This window comes from Dryobates pubescens, chromosome 23, assembly GCF_014839835.1.
Source record: "Dryobates pubescens isolate bDryPub1 chromosome 23, bDryPub1.pri, whole genome shotgun sequence".
Lineage (NCBI taxonomy): Eukaryota > Metazoa > Chordata > Aves > Piciformes > Picidae > Dryobates > Dryobates pubescens.
In genome coordinates, this window is record NC_071634.1 from 10,679,080 (window position 1) to 10,694,321 (window position 15,242).

The window sequence follows — 15,242 nt, forward strand, 5'->3', positions numbered from 1 at the left end:
TCCACCTGAAAAGTAATGGAGGAAGATTGAGCTAGGACAGTTGCCTTAATCTGGTTCATTGTGTGAACACAAAATTGTTCTCAGAGAATCATAAAGGTTTGAAGAAATCACCATGTCCCACCACCAACCCAGCAGTAATGGGAATGAGGCAAAGGTGGAGAATCTCTTCTCAAATAAATGAGTACCCAGTCCTAATCCCACATACAGTAAAACCACCACCATGCCTTAACAGCAGCAGCAGACCTCAAAAAGCCAATTCCCATTATCCTGTACTATGACTACATCCCAAAATTTTAACTGAAAATACAGTTATTAACTCTTGTTTTGATGGAATCCTTTCTCTCCCACAGCAATGCTTAGCAGATGAGTTTTCCAGAAGCCTGAGTAACTACAGGTAAATTTTGAAGGGGCATTAATAAATTGACAGATAAATTGCTAAGTAATTAATTCTTCAATGCATAATCATCCCCTTTCTAACAATCACAGAGTTTTCTGATTTCCTCAGGCTTTGCACAAACATTTCGCTTTGCCTCAAGAGTTTGGCTGTACAAGTAAACTGCCAGAAAAAAACACACCCACAAGTGTTAAAAGAGAGCTCTGAAGGAAAAGTTCTTCGTAATCCAAAGTGGAAGAGACTAACACTCAGAAAATATTTGCAAACTAGAGAGGTTCTCTATTTGTTAGCTATCCTTTAGCAATGTGTTGGAGGTGCACTGTTGTACTTTGTTACAACGCACAGTAAACTGTTTACAGAGGACATTTTGGGCACTGTTTATGAATTCCAGGTGACACAATTTATAAAATAATTCCAAGAGACACAAAAAAACCCTTCATAACCTTCCTAAAAACAAGCAGAACTCTGCACTCTACAAAGAGGACATGAGAAGCTGGTTTCTGTCTGCAAAGCTCTCAGTACAAATACCTTCCCTGTGCGTTCTCAGTTCTAGAGCAAGAACAGAATAGAATAAACCAGGTTGGAAGAGATCTGTGCTTATTTCCTTAACATCAAAAACAGAACAAAAACTAATTCCTTAACAAAGGGAAGTTTCTTCAAGCACTGAAATTTAGTTCTGCAATGCTCTCAAGACTTGCCAAACTCTCACTTTTGAATTCCTACCTGATTCCTCCTCTCTGACCTTACTGGCTATCAAATGTATGTCATTGATGTAGAAACACAAAATCTGTTTCATCCACATAAAAAAAATTCTCTCCTTCACAATGCCTCACAGATTCCTCTATTATCCAAGGATGTCCTCTTTTATTTGCTAATTTAAATTCAACCCAGTCAGCCCAGTTCAAGTTACCACTATGGCTGACTTGAAGCAGTTAGACATCCCAGGCAAATATCTGATCACTGTAATATTGTGAGAGGTTTCTCTCAATTCTGCTTTCTTTTCACCTGAATCAAAAGGGAAACATCCACCAGGACAATGAAAGCTCCTTTCTAGCTCAGCTTACCTGAAGTGTGGATTCCTGTCTCTTCCAAAAACACTGCAGTAACAGCAGCTGTATTCTGATACTCAGGTGCTAACTGAATTGAAGGTGTTTTTTTTTCCTAGCTCTGCTTTGTGTACACAGAGGAAATGGTTCCACTGACAAGAATGTTTTTAACCCTGCTAGGAGAATCTGGCATTGAGAGCTCCAGACCTTTTATTTGAGCTATTTCTTGTCACATTTCTCTAGGGCTGTGTCTGAAAGAAGGAGTAGATGAAATACAGCTGCCAAAAAGCATGTAGTACCTGGACAGAAATTAAGGAGTCTGTGCACCTGGGAGGCACAGAAGTGTCTTAGGAGATTTGAGTCTCAGTCTGTTTCAACTTCACCTGGCTTTATTACCAAGCAGTCACTGGTCTTCCTTGCTAGATGCCATGTTCCTCTCAGCACAGACTATTAAAATAATGACAGAATTTCTTTGCTTAAGCAACTGGCAGCATGCCTGTAATTTGCTTACATGAGTACTGATGACTCAATGTTTTTAAAATTTCAGAAGCCCTACTTAGTAGTGTATATGCTTTGCTGACTAATGAACTTCCTGTCCAGAAACATCCTTGAGGGAGCAATATTTTTATTATTATTATTTTAAGAGTTGATGTATTGATATTTATTCCATTCCCAACACACACATACACACACACAAACCCACAATAACTGACACAGGCAGAAGCCCTCTAGAGAATGCAATGGCTTTGGACAGAAATAGGAAAACTCTCCTGTTCTTTTCCAAAGCAACAAACCCAAGCTCAACAACTGAAAAAAATACATCATTAAATTCAGATTTGATTTGCACAATAAATTCTTAAAGCCCTGTTACCTCCCATGGTGAAATGAATTATACAAAGAGTAACAAAAAGACTACTTAATGATACATTAGCAGGAGACAGACTGAAAGATTGCCAAGAAAAAAACACAACTATAGTATAGGAGTTTAATCCAAATGAACTACCTGTGCAGCTGAGGATATGTGTGCTTAAGTGCTTTACTGAGTCAGAGCCAGGGTATTCATTAATTTGGATAATGCTGCAGGAGCTGGGTGCTTCCAGGAGAACTGCTTAGCATTCACATTGATGCTATAGCCTTACACACAGCATATACAAGTAAAGACCAGAAGAGAAAGTAACAGATCACAAAACACAGATACCTTGGCAAGAATCACCAAATGGTTGAGGTTGAAGGGGACCTCTGGAGGTCACCAGAGCTCCAATTCCCCTGCTCATGCAGGGTGACCTACAGCTGGTTGCCCAGAACCATATCCAGATGGCTTCTGAATGCTTGGTCATCACTGTGCCAGTGCTGGGTCATCCTCATAGCAAAAAACACAAACAAATCCACACCAACAAACAAACAAAACCAAAACAAGAGAAGTGTCTCCTGATGTTTGTAGGGAACCACTTGTGTTCCAGTTTGTGGTCACTGCCTCTGGTCCTGTCACTGGGCACCACTGGAAAGAGCCTGGCTCTGTCCTCTTCGCACTCTCCCTTTAAGTAAGTACAGATACTTGGCAACATCCCCCTGAGCTTTCTCTTCTCTGAGCTGAATCCCAACTCTCTCAGCCTTTCCTCACAGGAGAGATGCTCCAGCACCTTTGCTGTTTTAGTGGCCCTTCTTTGGACACTCCAGTCTGTCCATGTCTCTCTTGTATTGGGAGCTGAGAATTGGACACAGCACTGCAGGTGCAGCCTCACCAGTGCTGAGCAGAGAGGAAGGATCACCTCCCTCTATCTGTTGGCAAATCCCTGTCTAATACAGCCTAGGACAAAGTAACCTTTGTTACTTGTTATCAATTCTCAAAAAAAGCATAGCTGTCTTACTACAAAATAAATTACTTCTACTACAAATTTAAAGTTGCAGAATTTCATGCAAGATATTTCAGTCACCAATGATGAGGAGCATTCAGGTTATTCAATAACATATATTACAATAGCTTTCTGTACAGCAACGTGCTGGTCTTTCCTGTCCTCCTTCAGTTACAGTCATTATCATACTGACACACAGTATCTATTAAAAGCAACTAGATTTCTTAATCTCTCAAGAAAGAAGTCAGAAGAGCCCTTTCCACAACATCTAGTGCATGTGCCCTTCTACACAACCACATCACGTCACAGCTGAGACCAGATCCTTCACTCTTCCCAGGTCTAATCAGCAACTTGAATATTATTTATTGGTGAAGGCTCTAATGATTCCAAGCAACAACTTCTTTGTCAGGTCACACATTTGGAAAATTGCTGAAATGCCCATTTTCGGTTTGAGACATGACATTAGTTTCCATATACACATACCTGACTGAACCTGTACTTCTCTACTTGCACTTCTTTCTGAAGTCCTACTGCAATCCCCATTTTTAAGTTCTGATGACCTACACACTGAAGTGGGTGGAATAAAAATCATCTGCTTCCTTTCTTTTAAATGAGTTTTCAGTTCTAGAAGCTGTTAGTATTATGACAAGTGACATAAATGTAAAATAACTGTAGAAGAAAATATTGGATGAAGATCTAAATCCACTGAGATCCCGGGTTGTTAAGACTCCAGCATGACATGGTGGCAAACAGTAACTCATCATGAAGCATTAAATAGCAGCATATATTCAGAGGGGGATGAAAAGGGTAATAACAGTGGCACCAGACACTGTGAAGATTTTCATGGGAAAAGATTTAGAGTAACCAGAAATGAGTCAAAACTGAAATGAAGAAATGTATCAACGCTCAAAAATAATCTTTTATAGGGGCACAACACAAAACTACACAGGGGTCATCAGTAAATACAAAGGTCTGTAAAGAGAACCAAGACAAAACTCAGTATGATTTAAAAGTCCACTATTTGAAAATCTAAAATTTAGCAAAAGAATACCTGACAGAATCTGTGTAAAAAAACCACTAGACTGATAGCTTGAGCTGATTTTCAGAATTTTGAGTGAAAGTGGGCATCAACAGCAGAAAGCTGGACTTCCCTCTTGCAAATCATATTACAAAGCCCAATTCCTGTTCTTTCCCTGTTGAGTCATGCTAAGAAACTGTAGAATGAAGAAAGGCAGAGAACATACCTGTTAGCACTGATCCTAAATGAATAGTCACGTAATTAATGTTAGAGATGTCAATTCTCCATCGTTGCTGAATTCTTTTACAGGTGGGTGAGGTGATCGAGTTGGTCATGGTACACAGAGGCATGTTAGAAATTAAGGCATCCAGCAAAATTCTCCTCCACCTGGAATGTGCCTTTTAGTAACAAAGGACCCAGAAAGTTCCAGCTGTCAGCTCTGAATTGGGTGCAAGCAGCAGATGTGCCAACACAGCCACAGTACCGGGCTGAACTGTGCAGAGCTCAGCTGCATCTGACACATGCCATTGTAGATATTCACACATTTTAAACTCCTGGATAGCCTTACAGACTCCCAATTTTGAAGAAAGCACAGTAATTTTACTACACCTTGAACACAAGATCTTCTTGCACAAGTGTTAGGTTAAAAACAGTTTAACAGTGGAACTCCCAACTGAATACAGAAGCCAAACATTTCTCTTCCCACCTTTTGCACAAGGCATTTCTCTTATTTCAACAGTTTTCAGAGTTTGAAACTCAATGGTTTCACAGTGAAGGGGAGAAAAGTATCATTGTGCCTCTCAGAGCGTATCATGAGCCTTCCAACTTCTTATCTACCTGCTAATCTTCATTTATGCTGCTCTGGTTTCATATGTCAGTTTACTATTCCCTCAGTTTACATTACAGTTGTATCTACTCATCCAGATTACAATTCCTATTAAAGATACAGTTAGCATGAGATTGAGCCAACCAAAGAAATTAAGTCAAGATATTATATCAAATTACACTTCATTCTTGCCATTTTTTCGAACAAGCTTCCTTCCTGTTGCTCTGTACATAAGAAAAACTAGCTGGGAAAACATGAAAATAAGCACAAAAGTAATCTCCAGAACAACATGTTGAAAGAAATTGGAGAGATTTATTTTCCTACTTTACAGAGTCTCTTTACACAGAGTTTAGAACACATATACAGCCCCCCCCCCAAAAAAAAAGCCTCCCAAAGTTTGACAGAAGACACTGGCATAAAAATTCCTTTCATACATACCATTTTTTTCAGCTTTCTCCCCGCTATAGGAGTAGCCAGAAACTGACGAAGAAAAACTTGCAGGATCTCTTGAAGATGGTCCAGATCTCCGATTGTTCTCACCCTGGTCCACAGCAGCAGCGTTCAGCTGGGACCTTCCAAGTTGTGTCTGAGGGTGAGAGGGACTTGAGGGGGGATCAGGATTCGAATTCATTTTAACTGCAGAAGAAGAGAATACTGATTTATTATCAGATAGTAGGGTTACAACATAAAATCAGAGTAAAAAAATGAATATATTTGTGTAATTACTGGAACAAAAAGCCTAGAAATTGGCTGACAGCAATTTCAAGACAGATTTATACATTCTTCAATCATTCCAGGCATGAGCAGCTATTGTTGACTAAGTCTGACCATATATAGCTTGGTGCCAGAACAGCCACTGCCTGTTTTCTTAACTAAATAAGAATTGATTTTACAAGTGTAGATAAAGGCTAAAATTAATGAATCAATCCTGTAAATGCTGCATATAAGTAACTACTTTGAAGCTAATGTTCTACTTATGCATGCAAGACTAGCTCCTAAATTCTTATGGAACAGTATTGACATATCTATAATGATAGCAAAATACACTTCATATCGAGAGCCTGATTAATGGTCATCACCTAGTCAAGTGACAGAGAAGGACAAGATGAAAAGGTGAAGATGATGTAGAACTCTTGATACTGCAAAGGAGAAGAGGGACACCACCGAAGATACTATTTATGTATATTTCCAACTGAAATATACACAGTCCAAAATAAGCTGACTTTATTTACTACTATAGCCAGGTTTACAAAAAAACATAGTATCCATACAAAGATCCCACTAAGGCAGGCACAGAAGGGCCTTACAACTCCTTCCAAAAGAAAGCCTTTTAACTTCCTCTGTTACTCCTCACTTAAACGATGAGAGGATCTCTTTTCTACAGTACCAAGTTCCCTAAATCAATAAACTTTCATCAAAGTGCTTACTGAAATCTGAGCTTTTACAAGTCAGGAAGCAGCAAGGTGAGCACACACTGCCAGTGTAGCACGCAGCAACTTCCCTGAAGTCAAGCAATTCCAAGGAACACTGCTGAAGGTCTCTGGCTTACAAGCTGCATTTTTTTAAATTGTTCATGTTCAAAATACTGACCTAAAGATATCCTTGTAAAGATGAAAGTAGTAGTCAAAATAAAAATGACACTACTTAACTCTGCCAACAACTTCCACTTGAAGGACACGAAAACGACAACAGGATGCTAAAAGTATCCGTGCTGTAGAACACATTCCTTGTAATTCAGACAACGTGCTTGTCAAAATTAAGCTTCCCTAAACCAGAAAGTATTTCACTGATATAAGTAAATCCGTTCTTGTATTAAGTTTCTACATTAAAGTTATAAATAAACCAACGCAGTCACGTTCAACCTTCAAACAGTCCCAGCAAAACACAGAGATTAAAATACTTTCCCAGTAAACCAGTAGGAGTATTTTTAACCATTGTACAATCACAAAAGTTAACTTTGCCTCTGGCTTTAAACTTGACCTTAGAGTTTTGCAAGCGAGAGGAACAAGGGCAGCCATGGTGCGGCTGCCCTGCCCAGCCGGCAGCGGCTGAGGATGCGTTCGCTGCACAGCGAGACCCCGACTCTTTTGGGGCGGACCCCTTCCAGAAAGGGGAGCCGAGCAACAAAGGCAGCTCTGCAAAACACGTGCGAGGAACCGGAAAAACTTACCCCGGCGGTAGTTAGCCAGCAAAAACACTCCCGTCCCCAAAGCCACTCTGCACTTGCCCTATAAAGGACACCACCAACTTTCCCTAACTCAGACTTGTGGAGCAGCGAACCCTTCGATTTGATTTTAGGATTTCTTCTAAATGCCCGGGCAGAGAAGGCAGGGGGAGACTTTCGGGGAGCCCGGGCTAGTTGAGAAGCCAGGCGGCAGAGCAGAAAGAACCGGGGACCACCCGCGGGCCGCCCCGCCCCGGGACACCCGCCTGGGCCGGCCGAGCCCCGCTGCTGACGGTGACTCTGCAACTACCGCCGTCCAACCGCTCCCGGCGGGCAAGACAGATAGGACGGCAGAGCCGGAGTTTGCTCGGCCTCGTTCCCCGCCAGGCCAAGAGGTGCCGGAGCAGCGGCTACCACCCCGGAAGGCCGGGAAGCACCGGAGTGCAGCCGCAGCACGGCGCGGGGCAGGCCGGCACTTCGAGTCCCCACCCCAGATGCTCACCGAGCCCGGCAGGGTGAAGCCACCAGCACGGACTCCCAGCGACAACTTTCTCTGCGGCTCCAGAAGCGGCTGAAAACCAAGTGGGGCCGCACTGGGAGCCCGCAGCCCTTACGGGGCGGCTCCGGCCCGCCTACCGGCCGCTGTCATTCAGCCCGCCGCTCCCCGGGGAGGGCTCCGCGGCTGCCGGGCGGAGCCTGCGGGAGAAGGAGGAGCAGAAAGAGACGGAGGCGGGCCGCCGGGGGTAGCGGGCGGGGCGGGGCGGGGCAGCGCGCTGTTTGGGCTGCGGAGCCTGTGGATGCTTTTCGGCTTGTGCCTGAGGTGCGGCAGCCGCCTGCCCATAGGGGACGAGGAGGGGGGCTTGGTAGAGACAGCTGGGGTGGGCTTGGGTACCTCCAAAGCGGCAGCGTGGGGCAGCGGGGGCGGTGCCCGGTCTTTGGAAAGGGTTCATAGGGCGGTCGCCGTGAGAAGCAGGCCGCGCCGGGCAGCCAGAGCTGATCTGGGGAGGCTGTCCCGAGCGGCCGCCGAGTGCTGCCTTGCGGCCTCCCACGGCATCGGCTCTGAATTGTCTGAGGCGCGGATAAAGCCTTTCTCCGCAAGCAGAGCCCTTAACTTGTCCTAGGGAGCAGGAGGGCGGACTTGGGCCAGCTTGCCGAAGTGCCTGTTGCTAGAGAACATGGAGGCGGCAAGGGCCACAAGGGCCGGTGCCCCGTCAGCGGGAGTGGGTAGATGAGCATCCCCCGAGCCTGGCAGGGAGCTGCATCCTCCCAGCATAGTATGCCTTCCAAGAAGCAAAAGGGGGTGGTAACCGAGTAATTTATTATTCCTCATCTCCTCCAGGTTACTTCTGCGTACAGCCGTGCTTCTGCCACGTACTTTGAAAGCTCCTGCCCTGGTTGTGAGCTGTAAACTTAGTCTGCAAGTATTGCTGCTGGTTTAGTAGTAAACTGATTTCATTTTAGAAATACTGTATTAGTTTTTGAACTACTTTAAAAAGCACAGAAAGAGGTCAGCGTCCCTGCACAGTACTGTGAATAACTTCTAATAAACAACCCTTGCCTAACCTTGCAAACTCAAAGTAAGAGCTTAAATTTAAGCTTAAGCTATTTGTGCAAGTAATTTAGTTACTTTGATTGTTTTTCAGAAGTTCTAGGTTTATAATAGATCATAGGATGTTACAGCATGCTTACTTTTTTTTAATGCCACTTCTAACTTGTCACTGCATGTTGGGTTTTTTAATGCCCCAAACAAAAATGTGGTCCCCAGCATCCTTATTATTTCCTTGCCTTGGAGGTATTAACAAAAATCATTTTTTTATCTAAAAGAAGTTTCAACAAATGTGAAGTTAACCTTCTGTTTACTTCAAATTATAATCTGGGGGCGGGGGGGAGGGGAAGAAGGTCATTTGCAGTCTGAGTGGAATATGGTTTTATCAGGAACATACAGTTCCTGTCTTGTATTATCTGCTTAATTGTTTCTTTAGACTGACAGAATGGCTTAACTCAGATATGACAAACTTCTGCTGCAATCTGCTTCCTCTGCTATTCACATTTGGTTCAAGATAGTATTTTATACAAATGATTTGATATTTAGTGGGTGTGCTTAACGGATGTAACTTGCTTAGGGAACAGGTGGAAATGAGGGTGGTAGCTGGAAAACTAAAAAGGAAGTGTAAAATAAAGCCTGCCCTGCTGCTCGTGCCTACTCTGACACAAGGCAGTCACGGCATAAAACTGTTCCAGAGGAACTCGAGTCAAAGTTAAAACTGGCATACTTCATTATGAACCTGCTTAACAGTGAAATGATGTAAAATGTATTCTGTGTTTGCTTTAGGCCAGTCTTACATGGAAGATGAGTGCCATTGCTGAACTTGTTCCTGCTCAAGAAAAGGCCAACTAAACTTGCGCAGTAAATGTCACACACACCTTGTGTAATCATATACACACTAAATATTTGTACATACAATATTACTGAGCTTACTGAGAGTAACCCAAGCTCAAACTTGATGGCAGCTTCCATTATCAACTCTGCTAATAAAGGTCCATTTCTTTAGTCCATAGGATGCTCAGAAACAAATTTGGTATTTCTGGACTATTTTAATTGTAGCAAACAAACCCTGTCAGCAGTGCTCTTGTAAGAGTAAGAGGAATGCCATGTGCATCTTCAGTAGTTGTGAAAAGAAGGACATTATGGAAAGGAAAATATCTGGGTGATGCTAAGTAACCTTTACTAAAAGCTGTCTCAAAGAGCATCTCTTCTTTTGCCCCACCTTACCAATCAAGAGAACAGCTATTATTTCAGAATAGTAGGGTTTGTTGTTTACTCTGTTACACCCACTTTAGCATGCTAATTTCATTGATGGAAGCATTGCATCATCATAAAATTAGTGCCATAAAAGCTCTAGCATACCTCATAAGCAGCTGGTGCTATTGTTTCCTTGGACTACGGACTGAACTGAAAACTTGCATTTGAACCTAAAAGCAGAATTTACTTTCATTTCTTTTTAAGGCAGTATATAATTCTAAAGCAGGTATTTCCTGTCAGAAACAGCATATTACATTAAGCATACTAAGAAGATAGACATGGAGTCTGGAGAATGAACAATATGATGTCAGCAACTAAGATGTTAGTACCATTTAGAATGGACATATGGGAGAAAGATATAATAAAAGGCAAGGGTGGGATGAAATAGAAAGAAAAACACAAGAAAGTGGGCACAAAAAGCAGGTGCAAAGAGGAATGAAGACGTTTCATGAAGATGGAAACAAAGACTCTTCTCCCCAGATCTGCACATCAAATCTGTCACCCTGGGATTGGAGTAGCTCTTGTGTAAGTATCTGTTTTCACGTGCTAATGCGTAGTAACTCCAGTTTCTTAACCTGTCCACTGCTCTTTTAACCTCTCTTTATTTTACTGTCCTTAGCCAGATACTCTTTGGATGGCAGCATGCAAGTAGTGTCCATCAGCATTGCTTTGTATAAAAAAGCAACACTCATTCTCCCATCAGCTCTTTCAGCTGGGATGAAAGGGTCAGTGTTTCATGGATATCTATGCTGTAAGTGACTTATGTGTCACCAGATGTTCAGTTTTACACTTCTCTCAGCTATCTTTGTTAATCATGGACATACACTGTGAAAGAGGAAAAGATTTTAAAACCAGACACAGACACCTGTGAAGGTGTGACACAGCAACTACTGGGAGGTAAGCCCTGGGTTGGCTGCATTGCCCAGAGCAGGTGAAAAGTCTGCTCCTCTTTCACCTCCTTGAATGCTTGATTTGTTCTTTTCACAGCTTCACTCTGACACAGCTACTGATTTCATTGCTGATCCACAATCTAAATGGGACTTGGGTGTCTAATGCCTGAAGCTGCACCTGAATCAAAGCTGTATTTCTGCTACAGTCTTGAGAAAATAGGCCAGTTTTCATAGAGGGATGGAATATTACCTCAAATATTGATACATGGAAAAACAGCAACAAGTATCAACAAAGTCTGGAACTCCTGAATCAGCTTGGTGTTGCTAGAGATTAAATTAGGTCTAAAATGATACTGCACGTAATTTAGCATGCACTGTGTGTTGATTGGAGTAACTTGTTACTCTGCAGTTTGTAAATACTCTGTGAGTAAATGAGGTTTCATTAAGAGGTACCATGGCCCTCCTCAAACACATTTAACACAAACAAGTTTGCACCAACCTTTCAAATTTGAAAGCATGTCGTAAATCTCATCCTGTAACTTGGTTTTCTACTGTTCTTTCCTGTGCAAGTCGAGCATAATCTTTTGCTCACAGTGACCTCTAGTGTGAATGAATAAAACAGTCCAGCTCAATCCGAGGTGGTGCAGGTAGAACATCATCTGCATTCATCCTGTTAGCGGTTTGAGGGGGCACATCTTCTGTCTGCTTGATGTATGACAGACTGCTTTGTGGATTAAACAATCATGTAAACCATGAGCAAGAAACTGTAGAACCAAACCCCCATCCCCTTAGCCATACTAAATAAAGATTTTAAAGATCTTTTACAATTTCTGTGCCATTGTATTTTTTTCTTTATCCAAATCTCCATGCATTATTCAGATAATTTCCACCATTCCCAAGTGCAAGAGCTTGCTTTTTCTTTCTTAAGTACAGCCTTCTACTGGACTTTGTGTGAGAGACACCAATTAGGAGGCAGTGATGCAAGAATTTCTACAGGGACTGCTGTAAAATGCACAGATTCTGCAGACTCTGACCCTAGTATAGTTATTAATTGGCCTCAATATATGAAATACATTTTCTTCACCTAAGTACATTGGAGCAACCATTCCCCACCCCTTTCTTTTGCAGAACAGTTTCAATGAGAATTCAAACAAACAAACCCCACAAAAATAAACCAAAAAACCCTCTCAAGCAAAGATTTTTCTGTTTGGTTTCTCCCAAACTGAGAAGAGAGAACAGAAGAAAGTGGAGCAGATGATTATAGAAAGTAAATTAGCAAGAAATATTCCTCATGTTTGCAAGTGTTATATCTGGAATTTGACAGTTAAAGGAAATTTAGATCTGAAATTAGCCAATTAAATCCCTGACTGCTAAAAATTAAAGCTGTAAGCATCTTCTCATGTTTTGGGAGGAAGTGATCTCTAGCTCGCTTTGGACAAATAGAAATCCCCTTCCTTTTGTCAGACAAGTTCTTGTGGCTGGAAATGCAAAGCATTGGGTTTTTTTCTATGAAACACTTTCAACCCTTCCCAGGATTCCACCTTCTACACAGCAACAAACACAGGCTTGTTCTCCATCCACAAAACATCCTGTATGGATTACAGTCTGAAAACCCATGTTGTTACATCTCAATTTCAGGCACATTGATTATAAAGGATTAAAGGATTCTGTAAGTCACATTGTGAAGAACTTAATTAAGGTTTTAAAAATGTGCAAAACTGTCACACTGAGTTATGCTTCTGACAGGAAATGTATGCTATTAGTCCTATAGCTACCAGATGAAATTCTGTCATATTGTGGCTTTCAGGGTTTTAGTCAGGAAGCCTTCTTAGAATCATATTAGTCATTACACTTATAAATCATGTTTGTGTCAGTATTGCTAGCTCCAAATCTCACTGCTCCCTTCCTAAAAAACCTCTCCGCTCCTTCCATAGCTTTGAATGCAAGCACGTTGACAGAAATGGGGAAGGAAGGTGAAGTGTTAAGGAATTGTTAAATAGATAATTTCAGAATTATTATCTGCAAAGCTCCTATTATTCATTGTCAGTTACATAAAACAATCAGGAGAAAGGGTTCAATCAGTCCGAAGTGCAAATTCAAACCTCTGGTCTTTGTCCATTAGGCTCCTATCTTCTCAAACCTTTCACATGCATTTTTTCTCCTGTATATTTCACTGTGCTTGTTCAGATTTTATTTATACATGTCAGTATTCTAGTTCTGTTGATTAGCATCAAAAGCAGTGGAACTGACTAAATTTAACACTGACTTTACCTGGACATTAAGAGGAGTGTAGGGATGTGGTTCATCTCTTTAATAATGCTGTTTTGTAATAGCAAATGCAATCATCTAATTAAGGGGGTACTGGTCAATAGTAAGCTGAACATGAGCAAGCAGTGTGCCCATGTGGCCAAGAAGGACAATGGCAACCTGGCCTGTGTCAGGAACAATGTGGCCATCAGGAGCAGGGAGGTCATTCTGCCCCTTTACTCAGCACTGGTTAGGCCACACCTTGAGTCCTGTGTCCAGTTCTGGGCCCCTCAGTTTAGGAAAGATGTTGACTTGCTGGAACATGTCCAGAGAAGGGCAACAAAGCTGGGGAGGGGTTTCGAGCACAGCCCTGTGAGGAGAGGCTGAGGGAGCTGGGGTTGCTTAGCCTGGAGAAGAGGAGGCTCTGGGGAGACCTTATTGCTGTCTACAACTACCTGAAGGGAGGTTGTAGCCAAGTGGGGGTTGGTCTCTTCTCCCAGGCAACCAGCACCAGAACAAGGGGACACAGTCTCAAGCTGCACTAGGGGAGGTTTAGACTGGATGTTAGGAAGAAGTTCTTCATAGAAAGAGTTATTTGCCATTGGAATGTGCTGCCCAGGGAGGTGGTGGAGTCACCATCACTGGAGGTGTTTAGGAAGAGACTGGATGGGGTGCTTGGTGCCATGGTTTAGTTGATTAGATAGTGTTGGATGATGGGTTGGACTCAATGATCTCAAAGTTCTCTTCAAACCTGGTTAACTTCTATTCTATTCTATTCTATTCTATTCTATTCTATTCTATTCTATTCTATTCTATTCTATTCTATTCTATTCTATTCTATTCTCATTATGACAAGGTAGTTTGTAGTTAGCCTGTATTCTGCAAGACAGCATTGGTCAGTTTGACCCCTTTTAACATCTTCACAATCCAGTCCGTAATTAGTAAATTACATATAGAAAGCTCCCACCAGGTGGCAATAACACTCTTTGTACTTTAAAGCATGTGCTGTATTTTATATGGTAGAAATTCATATTATGTATTACTTAGAAGCCAACAAAAACATTTAAAATATTATATATAATAATCTGAGTGGGATAGAACATAATTTTCCTGAACTCTCAAGGTACAGGTGCTTGCAAAAGTTCAGTTGTTAGTGGGAACAGACTGCAGCATGCTGGACAGAGAGTTCTATTGCCTAATAAATTACTGAACTTCTCTAGATCTTATACTGTGGGTGCTCTTTAATCAGTACCCCCATAATGCTATTATCCATTTTCTAATCCCCTGTTTTCTTCTCAAACAGGAGTGCTATGTTCAGTCAACCTATTGCTAATATACTGTTATACACAGAAAACATCTTCACACATACAAATTTCTCCCTACAGCTAAAAAGATTCATGACTGCACCTTCTGTTTTGTGGCAATAATTGGCCTTTTACAAAGTTTTTAACACACGTGTCCAAAAGCCTTCTAATTATACTTCCCCAAATAGTAACACCTCTAAACTGAACACAAAGACATCCTAACTAGGATTGGAATCTGCTACCAACAGAAGCTGGATTATCAGAAGATGTACAGATCTCAAGTGAAATGCTTGCTCAAGGACACAGGGAACTCATGACGGTTACCTCAGTGTACAGTGCAGATTTATAGCAGAGACATATAAAGAGAGAGCAATGCAAGTGAAGGATGAATCTGCCACAATAAAGAAGAGCAGCCAGGAAATCTATATTCCTCTTAAGCGGGATGGAGCAATGAGCTCCATAAGCCACATTAACTGCATCTTGTAAATGAAAATGCCCCCTTCAGGGACCAGCAGGCCACTATAAAGTCCCCCTGGAGCCTTCTCTTCTCCACAGTGAAGAGCCCAAACTTCTCTCAGCCTGTTGCCATAAGGGAGGTGCTTCAGCCCTCTGATCATCTTCATGGCTTCCTTTGGATGCACTCCATTAGTTTGATGCCACTCTTATGTTTGGGGCACTAGAGCTTGATGCAGTACTC

The 15,242-nt window shown here is 42.0% G+C and overlaps 1 protein-coding gene across 2 annotated transcripts in view; it reads right to left on the reverse strand.

Moving 5' to 3' along the window:
• Nucleotides 1–7,967, reverse strand: part of WFS1 (wolframin ER transmembrane glycoprotein) — a 29,977-nt gene extending 22,010 nt beyond the window's left edge. Inside the window, exons 1-2 of one of the 2 annotated variants that reach the window (XM_054172288.1) lie at nt 7,804–7,967; nt 5,576–5,773 (exon numbers count right to left, since the gene is read on the reverse strand). In XM_054172288.1, the coding sequence (XP_054028263.1) occupies nt 5,576–5,768 (193 nt within the window). In that variant the 5' untranslated portion in view covers nt 5,769–5,773; nt 7,804–7,967. Of the gene's footprint in view, nt 1–5,575; nt 5,774–7,307; nt 7,393–7,803 lie in introns of those variants that run through there. The other variant, XM_054172289.1, reaches the window with a different exon arrangement.
• Nucleotides 7,968–15,242: the final 7,275 nt, after the last annotated feature.